Source organism: Oryza brachyantha, chromosome 2 (genome assembly GCF_000231095.2).
Source record: "Oryza brachyantha chromosome 2, ObraRS2, whole genome shotgun sequence".
In the NCBI taxonomy this organism is placed as follows: domain Eukaryota; kingdom Viridiplantae; phylum Streptophyta; class Magnoliopsida; order Poales; family Poaceae; genus Oryza; species Oryza brachyantha.
The window spans coordinates 24,311,695-24,325,810 of record NC_023164.2 but is presented as its reverse complement, the minus strand read 5'-3'; the positions used below and the strand labels follow the sequence as shown (position 1 = coordinate 24,325,810).

The window sequence follows — 14,116 nt, the reverse complement described above, 5'->3', positions numbered from 1 at the left end:
ATATATACTCCCTCCATATTTTTATATATGACATTGTTGACTTTTAGTACTACGTTTGACCATTCGTCTTATTCAAAATTTATATCCAAATATACAAAATTATAATACATACTTAAATTTCCTATAATAATAAATCATATTATAACAAAAAAATTAATAATTATATAATTTTTTTAAAGACGAATGGTCAAACGTGGACCTAAAAGTCAACGGCGTCATATAAAAAAATATAGAGGGGGTATAAATTTTATTAATATATTGTTTTTTATTTTATAAACATATCGTTTTGTTTTTTTCTTAATGGCCAAACAATTACACTCGTGTATGGCTGCTACTGCCAGCCTTGGCTCGTTGGTTTTGTTTTCTGGTTGAGCTCATTCGCGGCACATGATGGCCGCCATAGCTCCGGCACAGCGTGAGGGCGGTTTATAAACTTGTTTACTCGCCTCCCGTCCCGAGGGGGAAGCGGCTAGTCCCCTTGACCCGCCCCGATCGACAGCGGAAGCTCACGGTTCACGCAGCCGCCCGCCACGCCGACGACGCACTTGACACACACACACACACACATATTACACGTACATACAACACATGTGTAATATACCGGATCGAATTCCAGAATATGCCGGTGTCGCATGTGTGGATTTATTTTATACGCTTCACCAAGGCTACTAGCGCGACCATGCATGTGTCCGGGTGAAAAAAAAAACAAGCTAGTGGAAGAATTCGCCATGCCGTTGCGTAATGCATATATATAGATATATATAGTACAGTTCAGATTTACCCTGTTACCGAAACGAATCGCGGTAGTGGGGTACCGACGGGCGCACAGAAAAGGCGGTTGCTCCTTCGACGACGGATCGTTGTGTGTCACGTGACATGCATCGATCCACCGATCGATGACACCGGTCGCCGCGGCACGCAATGATCCATCGTTGCACAGGGCGTGGATCCGTGGCCGGTTCGGCTCTCTCTCGGCGTCGCGGTGGTGTTTGTGTTCAGCGATCGATCGGTCAGAAAAGCATAAAAAAGGTTAGTGAACCGAGTCATATATAGTTAATCTAGGCTACTTACTTGCTGGGGAAATTATACTAGGGCGCCGTTGCTTTAGTCGCAAAAGATATTCGCGTCGGGGTTAGCGATCGAGAGAGAGAGAGAGAGAGAGAGAGAGAGAGAGACCACGCTAGCTGCACGCCATGGCCATTACGGCACGGGATCAGGAGCTACCTCGCCGGCCGGCCGGGTCTCGGGTCGACACCGGGCATGCATGTGGTCCTCCTCCTCGTCGTCGACGTCTCCAACCATACAGGCAGCATAATTCTACTCTACTACTCTTGCACGCTTTCGCTTTTATTTACACGTGCATATATTAAGGGTGCATTCGATTCAGCCAATCGGATGAGCAACTTACTTATTTTCTGTTATCATGTTATAAAATTTGCTTTAAAAGTCAGAAATTTGAATTTAAATTTTAAATTACTAATACTTTATTAAGTATACACCACAGATGAACGCACCCTAACTTGTCCCTGAACCAACCAAAAGTTACTATGCATACAAGTAAAATACCAAACCGAGGACGTATCGGCCAATGTCTACTGGATGGCGTCTTGCTACTGTTTTGATGGTGTCGCTGCCGTAGAATATTATTACTGCATCCCCCGCACCACGCCACCACACACTTATCAGCTGGTCAATTTGGGGAGGTTAATTCGCGAATCTCGAGGGCGTGTCCTGGCCGGCCTGTCTTAATTTACTTCAGATTTAGCGATGTTAAGAAGCTGGCGATGGATGGATCGAGCTGCTGCTGCAGCAGCCAGCATTTGATATATTCAGCTATATATATCTTCCAATGAGGGCATTTTGACGTGGCCAAATCAATTAATGCAGTGCTAGCTGCTGTTTTGTACCGGAGTGAGACAGTATATGATGTGGTCAGGTTCAGCAGGATCAGAAGGATCTACTGCATTTGCTACTCAGATCACGGTAAAACCAGGTACAAATTTCGGATGACAGCAGGTGATGCGAACGGTAAAATGGGGGCAGTTTTACCGGTAACACGTACGCCCCCCACTAGTAGGTTGTCCGATGGATTCAGCATCTGTGGCAGAACGTACGTACTCGAGCAAGAATTCAGAATACAAATCACCCCGGGTCCCGGCACATGCTAGGTGAATTACCTATCGATTTTGGCTGAATTATTTCTGAGATTCTTTGATCCGATGGTCCCTGCACATATTGCATATCTGAGTTAGTATGCTTTTGAAGTTGCGATGATCCTCAGCACGATCTTCCCTCCAAAACGAAGAAGGTCAACCACTAGCTCGAGCTATATCGGTCGGAACCAAATGTGAGATCTAACTGCATATATATGCATATCGACAGCGACATGGCATGAAATTAAAACGGCATTGAAGATCGAGGACCTATGCTTCTACTAGATCTGTAAATTTCATGTCGATCTTGAGCGCGATCTGATGGACCCATGCATCGATCTTGAGCCGTTAATTCTGCACTGGACCATGGTTGATGTGCAATGAGTTCTTTCGGAGTAATCAGCATGTACAAGGAGGACCATTGCTTCTGAAGCCTGGAAACGCCTTGAAACCTAGCATTATTTGTCCGTTCATAAATCCTGCATTTATGCTACTACTTCGTCAGACTTAGGGGGGACTGGCTAGTAATTAAGCACGAATGTCGTCGTACATGAGCTAGCTAGCTTGATATGATTCGTGTGTGACCAGCTACCAGAGCGATGCTGCTGTTGCTGCTTGCGTACGTAGGAGTAGATCGTATGCTGCTGCGAAACAGTGCAGTGTGATTATTGTTCTTGCACGTACAGCGACTAGTACGTACAACGCCTGTTTAACTGCTGTTCATGCAGCCTGATCACCGGATTAATTATGATCCAAGCTGGAGAGAATGCAGTCTGCACTGAATAACTGCCGACTGTTTACAAAGTACTTGCAGTTAATACACACACTTGGCCAAAAACAGTATATCTGACTATTTGCCATAATCACCAAGATTGGCTTGTTCGATCAAGTTGTGAGGAGAGACTGAGCTTGTGTTGTCCAGAGGGGGAAACTCCGAGTTGAATTCTGCAATGGCGCGGTAGGTGCGGTAGGCCATCGATCGAGGATCAGCTGATGCACTAGGCCACTAGCTGCGAGCCATTGCAGGTTTTCAGACAAGAGAGATTAGCCGATCGAGAGGGCCAGCACGAGGAGTGTGCGCGGGCCAGCGTCGCCGGTGCGTTCATTAATGGCTAGCTAGCTCAGCTGCTCGAGCTCCAGCAGTCGAGTCCATGGCCAAGCAGCGAAAAGACGACGACATCGATCGATCGGTGTGGGTGCTCCGCCTGCCAGGGCTATGCGTAAAGTCGCCGAGAGCTAAGCGGAGGCGGAGCTGATGGCCTGGTCAGCTCGCGCGGGCATGCATGCGTTCCACTTTGCAGGCTGTAGCAATAGCTCTGATCAAGGCCTGCTGCTGCGTGGTCCATCTCGTGGATAATGTAATGCACGCTGCTACATCGGATGAAACAGTATAAAAGTTGTGGCAAATTTGTTTAGCGTGAATACTTTCTACGTTAAAATATCGAGAAGGACGGTGCTTTTTATCGGCAAGAGGCATGAGCATGTGTGCGTAGAAGGGGGATATCGAGAGATCCCTACTCTGGTTGAGGAAGGGGTTGCCGCAATTCAGATCTGGTTGAGGAAGGGGTTGCCGCAATTCAGATCTCTGTAGTACTGCATGTGTAATACTGTAGATTGACAGGCCTCGCAGGCTATACTGCAGACGATTCACACCCGGGGTTACCGTGCCTGACGTGCTCGCCGAAGAAAAGAGGGGCCGGCACGGAGGTAAGGGCTTGGCGGTGCGGAGCGACGGCGGTGCTCCTGGTCAAGATTGATGCGTGAAAATCATTCATCATTCAAACTATATCTTCACATCATAATGCTAATATACAAAACACCATGTAAATTATGCCGCACTTTACGAAGAAAACGTACACTCCATCTATTCGACTTTTGTTTATGCTTGCTTATAAGCTAAAAGTTTATTTTTTAAACTTAAGGTTGGAGTTGACTTTGAAGTTCTTTATCGCAAATTAATTTATAGCCTTGACTTTTAAAACACTAATGACATGTTTATAAAAGTTTTTTCATAAATTATTATTTAATTACAATATGTCGATTAGCTTTTTCATTATAAAAGCAAAAAAAATGACCCCACAAACTAGAGAAAATCACGTAAACATGGTCGGCAAATGCAAATCAGTACCGACCGACACACAATATCGACACGGTACTTTTTTTTATTTTTTAAAGACATTTTTGCCCAATGTTTTTATCCTTATTATCTAAGTAACCCTAATATATTTCATTTAGTACATTTCATCATATTTCATCGTGAAATGTTGGATCTTTGCTCCTTTTGGAATGTAATCATCAAAAAAGTTCTCTTGGTTATATGAAAGTAAGATTTTCAGTAGTATAAACCATTGCCATTAAGTAAAGAAAAAAATCAGGAGAGTTGCAAAACCTTTTCTTCTCTGGCCTCTCTGGACTGTATTGATGGGTATGCAGCTACGCCATGGGCGACCAACCAGTAGTACTGTGATCTGTGGGCGACACGCCAAAAGGTCCGGCAGCTACAAGTAGCACTGTTCGCTCGCAGCTCCTACGTCTCTGCGCGCTACAAATTTTCTACGATATACTGTGCACGATGGGCGGCACAGCCAACAGTAGTATAATCTGATCGAGCTTTGCTTACACTACTTTCTTTTGTGTTGAACAGATCAGACACTGTTCTGCTGGTCAGAACGAAAGAAGAAAGTCGCGCAGATCAGATTGATGGAATTGAAGACGAACGTAACAAATACTCCCTCTATTTTAAAATAAGACAACTTTTTAGCTTTAGTATAATGTTTTGTCTTATTTAAAAAATACAATACTTCTATTTTTATTAGATGATAAGATATGAATATTGCTTTACATGTGACTATTCTTTTTAATTTTATCATGTATTTTTTAAAAAAGACGAATGATCAAATATTGAACATACATTCATCTGGAGACAAAGAGAGTAGAATATTACAGAGATGAACTACAGAACTAGCAACTATACACATCTGGGTAGATTAAAAAAAAAACTATACACATCTGCATAAGCACACCGAAATTGTCGAAACCATCTCAACTTTAATAAGCAGGGAAAAAACGGCAAAACCACATCGAAGATGCATTGCCCAAGATGCAGAACATACTACACTACTTGCACCGGCAGTCTGGCAGTGTACGTTGTACAAATCGTTCATTGAGAGTCCTCGATTTCTTTCCCGGGAACATCTCGTAGCAATCACATATTCACATGTAGTACATATAAACATTATTTCTCTCACACAAAATCATGAGGAAGAGATTCAGAAGTACGATGGCTCGGGTTATTTCTCTGCAGAAGAAGGCAAATTTACAGCAGGAGTAGCTGTACTGCTCCTCCTTTCGAGAGAAAGCCAGCAGAGTCATTTCCTTTCGATCGATCGACTACACACTGCAGCAACAGTAACACCATCGCCAAGTCGGCACCGGAGATTTTACTCCGCATTTTTTTCAATAAGTAGTTACTAACTCGGTCTTAAAATATAAGAATTTATAGATTTTGAAAATACTACAATATACTTTAATAATAAATATCCTTTAATAACAAAGAATGTAGGAGAGTGCAATGGTAAGTGGGGCATAAATTAGAAAGAATCATGAACAAGAAATGAGTGATGAGAAAAAATAATGTGAGCAATACTATAAATGTTTATATTTTGTGATAAGATTTTAATGTCATAAATAATTATATTTTAGATCTGAAAAAATGTTTATTCGCTTCATTTCGTTTTATTTGGTATAGTGGCTAGTGAAATAATGATATGCAGTAAAAGACGGGGAAAAAAGAACAGAAGGGATGCATTTGCTGATCTAAGATGGAAATACTATCCTCTTCAAAAAAAAATGGAAATACTATCAAATAAGAACAAAAGACAGAAAGCGGCGAATGGTGCGTGAGGTTAATCTTTTGCCCTCAACCTTTTCACTGTTCCTTTTTTTTCTTTACATCGTCCTCATTCTGAAAAACTTTACCTACCATCTGCCTCCCTTTCAAGAGTATCTGATTCCCGAACGAGTAGTACAGTCCTTCACCTTTCATTAGTAATTCCTGGGGAAAAAAGTTTCGAACACACAGTAGAATCAAACCCAGAGACTCCAGGACGATGGTTCAAATGACATATTTATAAATAAAAAATAATTTACAAATATTATATATATATTTTAGCCATCTAAAAACTAATGAAGCAAAATAATCTGGGATGAACAAACTTTAAAATTAACTTTTAATTTTAAATTAAAAAATTAAATTTTGGATTATAAGTATAACTAGAAGCAAAAACTCACGGTGGCTTTCTGGATCTTTTACCCTATGCTGTTTATCACTTTATCTGTTTATTCATACTTCTTCCATCCCTAAAATACTATTTTTAGCTGACCTAATACAAAATAATACAAAGTAAATTATAAAATATACCATGTATTTTATATTTTTTAATGCCAATACATTGTCCATGTCTTTTGAATTCTTAATTCATTTGTTTACCATTTTATTAAACTTCAACATAATAATTACTTTAAAAAATCTTTTAGAGACAAATATGAGAAGTTAGACTTTATGTGAGTGAGTTAGTATTAATCATTTTCTTGTCCAACCATTTTCTTCCTGTTTACCTTGGGGTACGGCAGTACCCAGCCAAGGGTTCTTTCAAAAACATCACATCAAATCTTGAGACATCTAAATGAAACATTAAACTACAGTAATCCATATGTGCCAATGACTGATTAATTATGCTCAAAGATCCGTCCACGGCATCCGACAAGCTATGAAGTTTGTTTTTTTATTTATATCAAAACCCTCTTTCGATATCCGGTTAAACATCCGATGCAACCTCCACAAATTTCATTTTCTTTTCGCAAACTAGCCAGGGCCAAACAATTTCATTTTCTTTTCGCAAACTAGCCAGGCCCAAACCCAGCTTTCGGAAAATCCGAACAAAACAGTTGCCGTTAAACACCGATTAAAAACAAAAATAGAACAGTGAAGCAAAGAGAGGGCAGTAGAGCAGCACTACCTGCACGACTCCCAAGAAGGAAAAAAAAAAGAACAAAGCACGCAACCATCCGCATTCTGGACCGGTAATTGGCCGGGCAACCGTGAGAGGAAATGACGGAATTACCCTTCCGGAGCGAAAGGAACGTTCCCTTTCGACTTTCGTGGCCGTCTTTTCGCCCATCTCGGTGCGAAGTTTACCCAGGCTTTGACCGCCATAAAGGCCGCGCCGCGGTGGCAGCGGGTGGAATAACCGAATTGCCCCTACCCCACTCCGTCAGCTCGGCCGCAGCTGCTGCTGCGTGTCAGTGTGTGCGCGCTGGAGATGGCGAGATTTTGTGTTTGTATTTTAAAATTTTATTGTTTTTACGAGGGTGCCACTTGGCGATTGGACGAGAGGTGCCAGCGGGGCACTTTCTTACGTGTACTCTTCCGGGTCATTTTTGCATTGAAGGACATGTACTTCTCCAAAATTAGTGATCCGGCCCTTGCATTGCAGGGTATGATGTGCTTTTGAGCTTTTAGCTACGTTTGTGACTTGTTTTGCTGTGTTAAGGGGTTGTTTAGATAGAGCTAAAATTTTTAGCCTCATGTCATATCGGATATTTAAACACTAATTTGAAGTATTAAATATAGACTATTAATAAAAGCCATCAATAATCTTAAACTAATTCGCGAGACGAATCTAATCAACCTATTCATGATTATGTGATGGTACATTAAATATTTGCTAATTATGGATTAATTAGGTTTAAAAAAATTGTCTTGCGAATTAGCTCTCACGTATGAAATTAGTTTTTTTATTAATCTATATTTAATACTTTAAATTAATATCTAAACATCCGACGTGATTAAAGAGAAAAATAAGTCCTTACAAACAAACACCACCTGAATTTGAACCGGTCTGGTTTTGGAGTAGTACCGCCGTGCTGAGAAACGAGGCAGAATCTTGGAAAACCCATGTCGCTTAGTCCGTGTCAGGTAGGAATTTATAGGATTCAAATAATAAAGTACTGTTAAATTTACGAGGAATGACTCAATACATGTTGAATTTGGAGAAAAGCTAGCTAACCTCTTACAAAATTTTCTTTGAGTCCATATCTTTATTATCCGATTTCTGTATTTTTTTTTCTATGGTCTATTAATGATCATTCATGTTTTTTGTCTGTCTTGCAATAATTTGTTTTGAACTTATATTTATGTCAAATTTTCATTTTCTAATTCAAAAAATTGTGTGATTTCTATTCATTTGTTGTCCCAACCCAGCGTTCAAATTTGCACTTAAATTGTTATACCTCTTTTTGATTGTGCTGGTCGGATGAGCTGCTTTCTCATTTTCTGTGAGCAACATTTCCAAGATATCAAACAGTTTTTTTTTCCTCAAACTTTACGTGCATAAGTATAGTAAAAAGACGGGGGGCAATCTTTTGGCTTTTTAAAAGAAAAAGACCACGTATTTGCAAATAAAACACCTTTAGATATTTGTTCACAACGATTTAAAAGCCAAGGATAAAAAATAAACTACAATGGAAAAACCTCAAAATCAACACCAAATTTAAGGTTTAAAAATTTAAATTTCGGCTTATAATCATTAAAAAACTAAAAGATAAGGGTGTAAATAAATATATTTATAGTATCATGATGTTTAATATGTAATTAATTATATGATTCCATGTTTTCTATGGGCTAAAAAGGTTAGCCAAATAGCACAACCAAACGTTACCTCAATGATGGTTCTAAATGTAGAAGTTTTTTCTGAGACTTCATTATAGGCAGAGATGGCAATGGATAAATCTCTATCAGGTATTTATATCTAGACCTATATCTACCAACGAAATTCAGTATATCCTCGTGTCCACCATGGGCAATAGTTTTTCCTAGACCCCCTTACCCGTCTGGGTAAACCCCACTCATCGGCTTACCCGTCTGGGTAAACCCCACTCATCGGGTCACCTGCATAACGCAGCCGCGCGGTTGCCTCACGCGCAGTGCATCCTGTTGGCACATGCGAGACACACGGAGCCGCGGCGACGAGCGTGGCCGCTAACACCCAACTGTCAAGAGGAGACGGTGATGGGTGGAAAACTAATGAATGGGTTGAGGCGTAGGCTTAAATACCTAGAGTTTTGCTTGATTTGGCTGGACTAATTTAATATTGGGCAAAGATGTGTATTTGGACTTGTGGGTGTTTATTACCCATGAGTAAACAAGTATGAGATTATAGGAAAATTCCTATACCTAGGTACCTATTAGGTAAAAAAATTTACCCGATTAGATATCTATGGGTGATGTATTTAGTCCATATTTATATCGTAATAAAGAAAATATCCATTGGGGCTCGAATCGTGGGTCTCTGTTCCTATCTCTAATTATAGGCGACATGTATTAACTTTATTTCTTGACCTTAGATGCCAATATATTTTACCGAGCGAATGACTCTTTTACGTCACTACTCTATATATACAGAGTACTTATCTGATCTAGTACAACGAAATAACAAATAAGCATCTTTATCTTAAATTTCCAATTTAAGTAGTATCTAAAGTTAAAATATACTTCATGCAGGCAAACTGGATTATTTTTATAGAATCGTCAACACGAATTATTTTAGACGACCTACACCAATTTACTGTAGTACTCCTACCCTAGGAACAATCGACACACCAAACGTAAAACACGACCCTACTGTCGTGCGCGCAAAGGATCCGCGCTTCAAGGCTCTAGGAGGCTCCTCTCGCTCCTCTCCTAGAAAGATGCCAAAAACAAAACAACCCGCGAAGTCGCAAAGCGGTTTTTGACCAGGAAACCCCTCGTCTTCCTCCGAAATCACAGCGAGCTCACTCATCTGCCAATCGCCAGGGCAAGAGCCAGGAGCTCGCCACCCAACAAAACCCTTGCGCTCCCCCGGCCGCCTCGCTCTCGCTCCTTCTTCTACAGTGGCCTCCTCCTCCTCCCCCTCCCTTCCTCTCCAACCCTCTCTCCTCTTGAAGAACACTACCAAAGAAAAAGGAAAAAAAACCTTTTTTATCTATAATAAAATCAAGAACAGAGAGAGGAGGAGAGTGAAGGGAGGGGGAGGAGGAGCAATCAAAAGGCGTCAATAAATCGCCAGAAAGAGGGAGAAAAGGAGGGGACTTTTTCTTTTTGAGGGAGGAGATGATGTTTCAGTTGCTTTAATCTATTGATTGCTCATTAATCCTGCACTCCTTGGTACTACTTCATTCCCGGGGAGGAGGCGGAGACGAGCATGGTTCCGAGCTATGACTGCGCCGCCTCCGTGCTGCTGTGCGCGGAGGACAACACGGCCATTCTTGGCCTTGACGGGGAGGAGGAGGAGGAGGAGTGTTCTTGGGCCGCCGCCACGCCGCCGCGAGATGCCGCCGCCGCGGCCGCCGCCACGGATGGATTCTTGATGGACTTCCCCGCTTTGTCCGATGAATGCATTGCGGCGCTTGTGGAGAGAGAGGAGGAGCACATGCCCATGGAGGGGTACCCCGAGAGGCTGCAGCCGCGGCCTGAGAGTGTGGATTTGGCCGCCGTCAGGAGGGACGCCTTAGATTGGATTTGGAAGGTGAGCTTTCTCTCGTGATTAATCCGTCTCTCCGTGTCATTAGCGAGATGGTTGAGATGTGACGTGCGGGAGTCGTGTAAAGATGCCTCCTTTATTGATTCTGTGGCAATTTTCGATTCGATTGCTGCTCGTTAATGTTGTCTTTGATGCATACTGCCGTCAGAGTTGATTAAATCTGCAACTTTCTGATGATAGGTCATTGAACATTACAATTTTGCGCCGTTGACTGCAGTTTTGTCTGTGAACTATCTCGACAGATACCTCTCCGAGAATGGACTTCCTGTAAGTCCAGTATTTTAGTTGCACTGCAAGCAATCTGGTTCAATTTCCACAATGTTGTTGGTTTCATGGAGCAATCGGTTTCTCATTACAGGAACGCGAAGCTTGGATGACACAGCTCTTGGCAGTGGCTTGCCTGTCCTTAGCTGCAAAAATGGAGGAGACTTTTGTGCCACTCCCCTTAGACTTGCAGGTATGCGATTGCAATGCGTTTCACAACTGAGACCTGCACATACATTGTGCATAATTTGCCCTTTCCCTCAACTACTTGATGGCTTTGCTTGACAGGTGGCTGAGGCACAGTTTGTGTTTGAGGCAAGGACCATAGAAAGGATGGAGCTTCTGGTGCTACGCACCCTAAAGTGGAGGATGCGAGCTGTGACTGCCTGCTCATTTATTGACTATTTCCTTAACAAATTCAGTGATCATGGTGCACCCTCCTTGCCCGCGCTCTCCCGATCTACAGACCTTATCCTGAGCACTGCCAAAGGTACAATTTTAGGTTTGGTCTATATGATAGTGAACAAGGTGATCATTTCTCAAGTTTGAAAATTTGGATTGCAGGGGTTGAATTCGTGGCTTTCAGACCTTCAGAGATCGCTGCAAGCGTTGCACTCACTGCACTTGGGGAGTGCAGAAGTTCAGTACTTGAGAGGTCTATAACTAGTTGCAAGTATATAAGCAAGGTACTTCTAAGCTCAATCATGACTAGCTAAAGTTCTAAACAACTTGACTCATCACTAATTTACTGCATGGTAATTTCTAAATTCGAAAATCATCTGTCTTAGTCTCTTACTCCCTCCGTTTTGTATTGTAAGACCTGTTTGGCTATGCCTAGATTCATCTATTGTTCAATTTATATTGTTTGTATATATATTTATATTCAATATTAGCATTTATGTGAATCTAGGCAATGGTAGAAAGTCTCATTGCGAAACGAAGGTAGTAGGTAGCGTAAGTGTGACTGAATTGTTTCTTAATTAGCGTTAATGTCCTTTTATGATTTAGGAGGAAGTGCTAAGGTGCTATGAAATGTCCTTTTATGATTTAGGAGGAAGTGCTAAGGTGCTATGAAATGATTCAAGAGAAGATTACGTTGGGAAACATTGCACTGAAGTCTGCCGGATCATCAATTTTCTCTGTGCCGCAAAGCCCAATAGGTGTGTTGGATGCTGCTGCATGTCTGAGCCAGCAAAGTGATGATACTACTGTTGGATCTTCTGCAGCGTGCTACCGAAGCTCTTCAGCAAGCAAAAGGAGGAAGCTTAGCAGCTGACTGATCACATTGTGCGTTGTGATTCAGGTGTGCTGCTTACCATTTTGGAGTTTTTGATTGCTTCCAAACACCTCAACTTAGTGTGGTCACTCGAGAACTCTAATGTGATCAAGTAATTTCCAAAATGAACAGTAAAATCATACATATTACTTGGTCATACTTGGCCCCTAAAGGACAAATAACATTTAGTGTACTATGAGCCTATCCATGCCTTAGACTTTTGTAAAAGGGGAATTTGAAGCTGTTGTGGTTCCAAGAATGCTAGCATAGGTTGAGAAGGAACAAACAGCTTTCATGTTGTAGAGATGAGAGCTCTCTTGTCCTATTTTGTACTTGTGTTCCTTATTCATTTTCTAGTGAACATTTGCAAGGGCTGCTTTGAGCATCAAAGGGATGAATGGAAAGAGTCGAGAAAAATAGCTGTCTTATTTCTCGTTGGTTGCTACATTTTCTTCGCCCTGTTTGTGTAGAGTATATGTTTACACTTGGTTGCTATTCTGCTTTAGTTGCTTCATTTCTTTGATTTACTAGCCAAGGACATAGACAAGTTTCAAGGGGTGAAGGATAAATTATGGGTTCCAACTGCAACTTCCATTTTCTGGGATTAAATGTAGAAGGAATAGGGATGCTGTTCCTTGAACTGCATTTGCCTTGTCCACATCATTTGGAATATGTTTTTGGGGTCAATGTTGATTAGAGCTAAGAACACGAGTACCGATGAACCCTAGATCAGACTACGACACCACTAAACGAAGCATGTTGTCACAAAATACGGTAGTGCAGTTGGATTTTGCAGCCTGTATCACTGTATGCATTGCACACTTGCACTGGAAGGCCATGTCTAAATAAAACCGAGATCCACCTAACCTTCCATCCTGGTGCACATCATGGTGAAGCACATTTTATTAATTTTTCACCAGAGTCACCGTCAGATGAAGTTTATTACTGTACTACTGAATCTTGATCGGTCGTATTGTACCACTAGACCATTTTTACATGCATCCTGTATATTTTTACTCGGTAGCCATTCATCTGCATGATATAGTTGTTCAAATCTCGCCAGTGGTTGTCCCAAACACAGATGGTCATGACTCATGAACATTTCAGACATATTCCTTTGTGGAGCTGTAGTCAACTGTCTACCAGCTAGGTAGCTAGCAGAGTACAATTATATTGTGCTTCTCTGTTGCTGCCGGCAAGGTGTGCTGCCCTGATCTGCTCGGTAGCAGTGTGCGACATTAAGAGATTGACCTGTTTTGTTGTGGAGTGCGCTAATCAAGGACAATATTTCACTGAGGCTGCGTTTAGTTCCTAAAATTTGGTAGTGTTACATGAACGCGTAAGGTCATATATTAGAAGTATTAAACTTAGTCTAATTACAAAATAAATTTCAGATTCTGCTTGGAAATCGCGAGACGAATCTTTTGAGTCTAATTAATCCGTCATTAGCACATGGTAGTTACTGTAGCACTTATGGTTACTCAAGTGCTAATTAGGCTTAAAAGATTCGTCTCACGATTTTTTCCATAACTGTATAATTAGTTTTAATGTTCATGTATATTTAATACTTTATTTAGATATTTAAATATTCGATGTGATGCTTTTGAGAAAAGATTTTAGGAACTAAATAGGGCCGAAGTGAACAGCGTGATAACACCTATGGTTTGTAACGTGATTGTTGTCATCTCTATGGGGTGTTCGCGGTTTGAACCCAGCAATCTGAATATCTGATCCAAGATTTGTACAGCTACCATGGCACATTTGAATTTCGCATGAAAAGTTGTCACTCCAGTACAAGATACCTTGAGAAGTGAAGTTAATGAAACTAGCTACCAAGCAAT

The 14,116-nt window shown here is 41.3% G+C and overlaps 1 protein-coding gene across 2 annotated transcripts; it reads left to right on the top strand.

Moving 5' to 3' along the window:
• The first annotated feature begins 10,165 nt into the window (after nucleotides 1-10,165).
• On the top strand, nucleotides 10,166-12,712 carry LOC102715916 (cyclin-D3-1-like). Of its 2 annotated transcripts, none has more exons than XM_006647875.3 (6): nucleotides 10,166-10,720; nucleotides 10,916-11,002; nucleotides 11,094-11,192; nucleotides 11,288-11,489; nucleotides 11,564-11,685; nucleotides 12,051-12,712. In XM_006647875.3, exons 1-6 carry the CDS (start codon nucleotides 10,397-10,399, stop codon nucleotides 12,273-12,275), a joined length of 1,059 nt encoding a protein of 352 aa, XP_006647938.1. In that variant the 5' UTR covers nucleotides 10,166-10,396; the 3' UTR covers nucleotides 12,276-12,712. The 2 variants fall into 2 exon arrangements, with proteins under 2 accessions (XP_006647938.1, XP_015688943.1); XM_015833457.2 differs by having other exon boundaries at nucleotides 12,008-12,171.
• Nucleotides 12,713-14,116: the final 1,404 nt, after the last annotated feature.

Coding starts and splice junctions, on each gene's coding strand:
- LOC102715916 (XM_006647875.3), top strand. CDS start 10,397: ATGGTTCCGAGCTATGACTGCGCCGCCTCCGTGCTGCTGTGCGCGGAG. Junction 11,003..11,093: donor TCTCCGAGAATGGACTTCCT/GTAAGTCCAGTA, acceptor TTCTCATTACAG/GAACGCGAAGCTTGGATGAC. Junction 11,686..12,050: donor GTTGCAAGTATATAAGCAAG/GTACTTCTAAGC, acceptor TTTATGATTTAG/GAGGAAGTGCTAAGGTGCTA.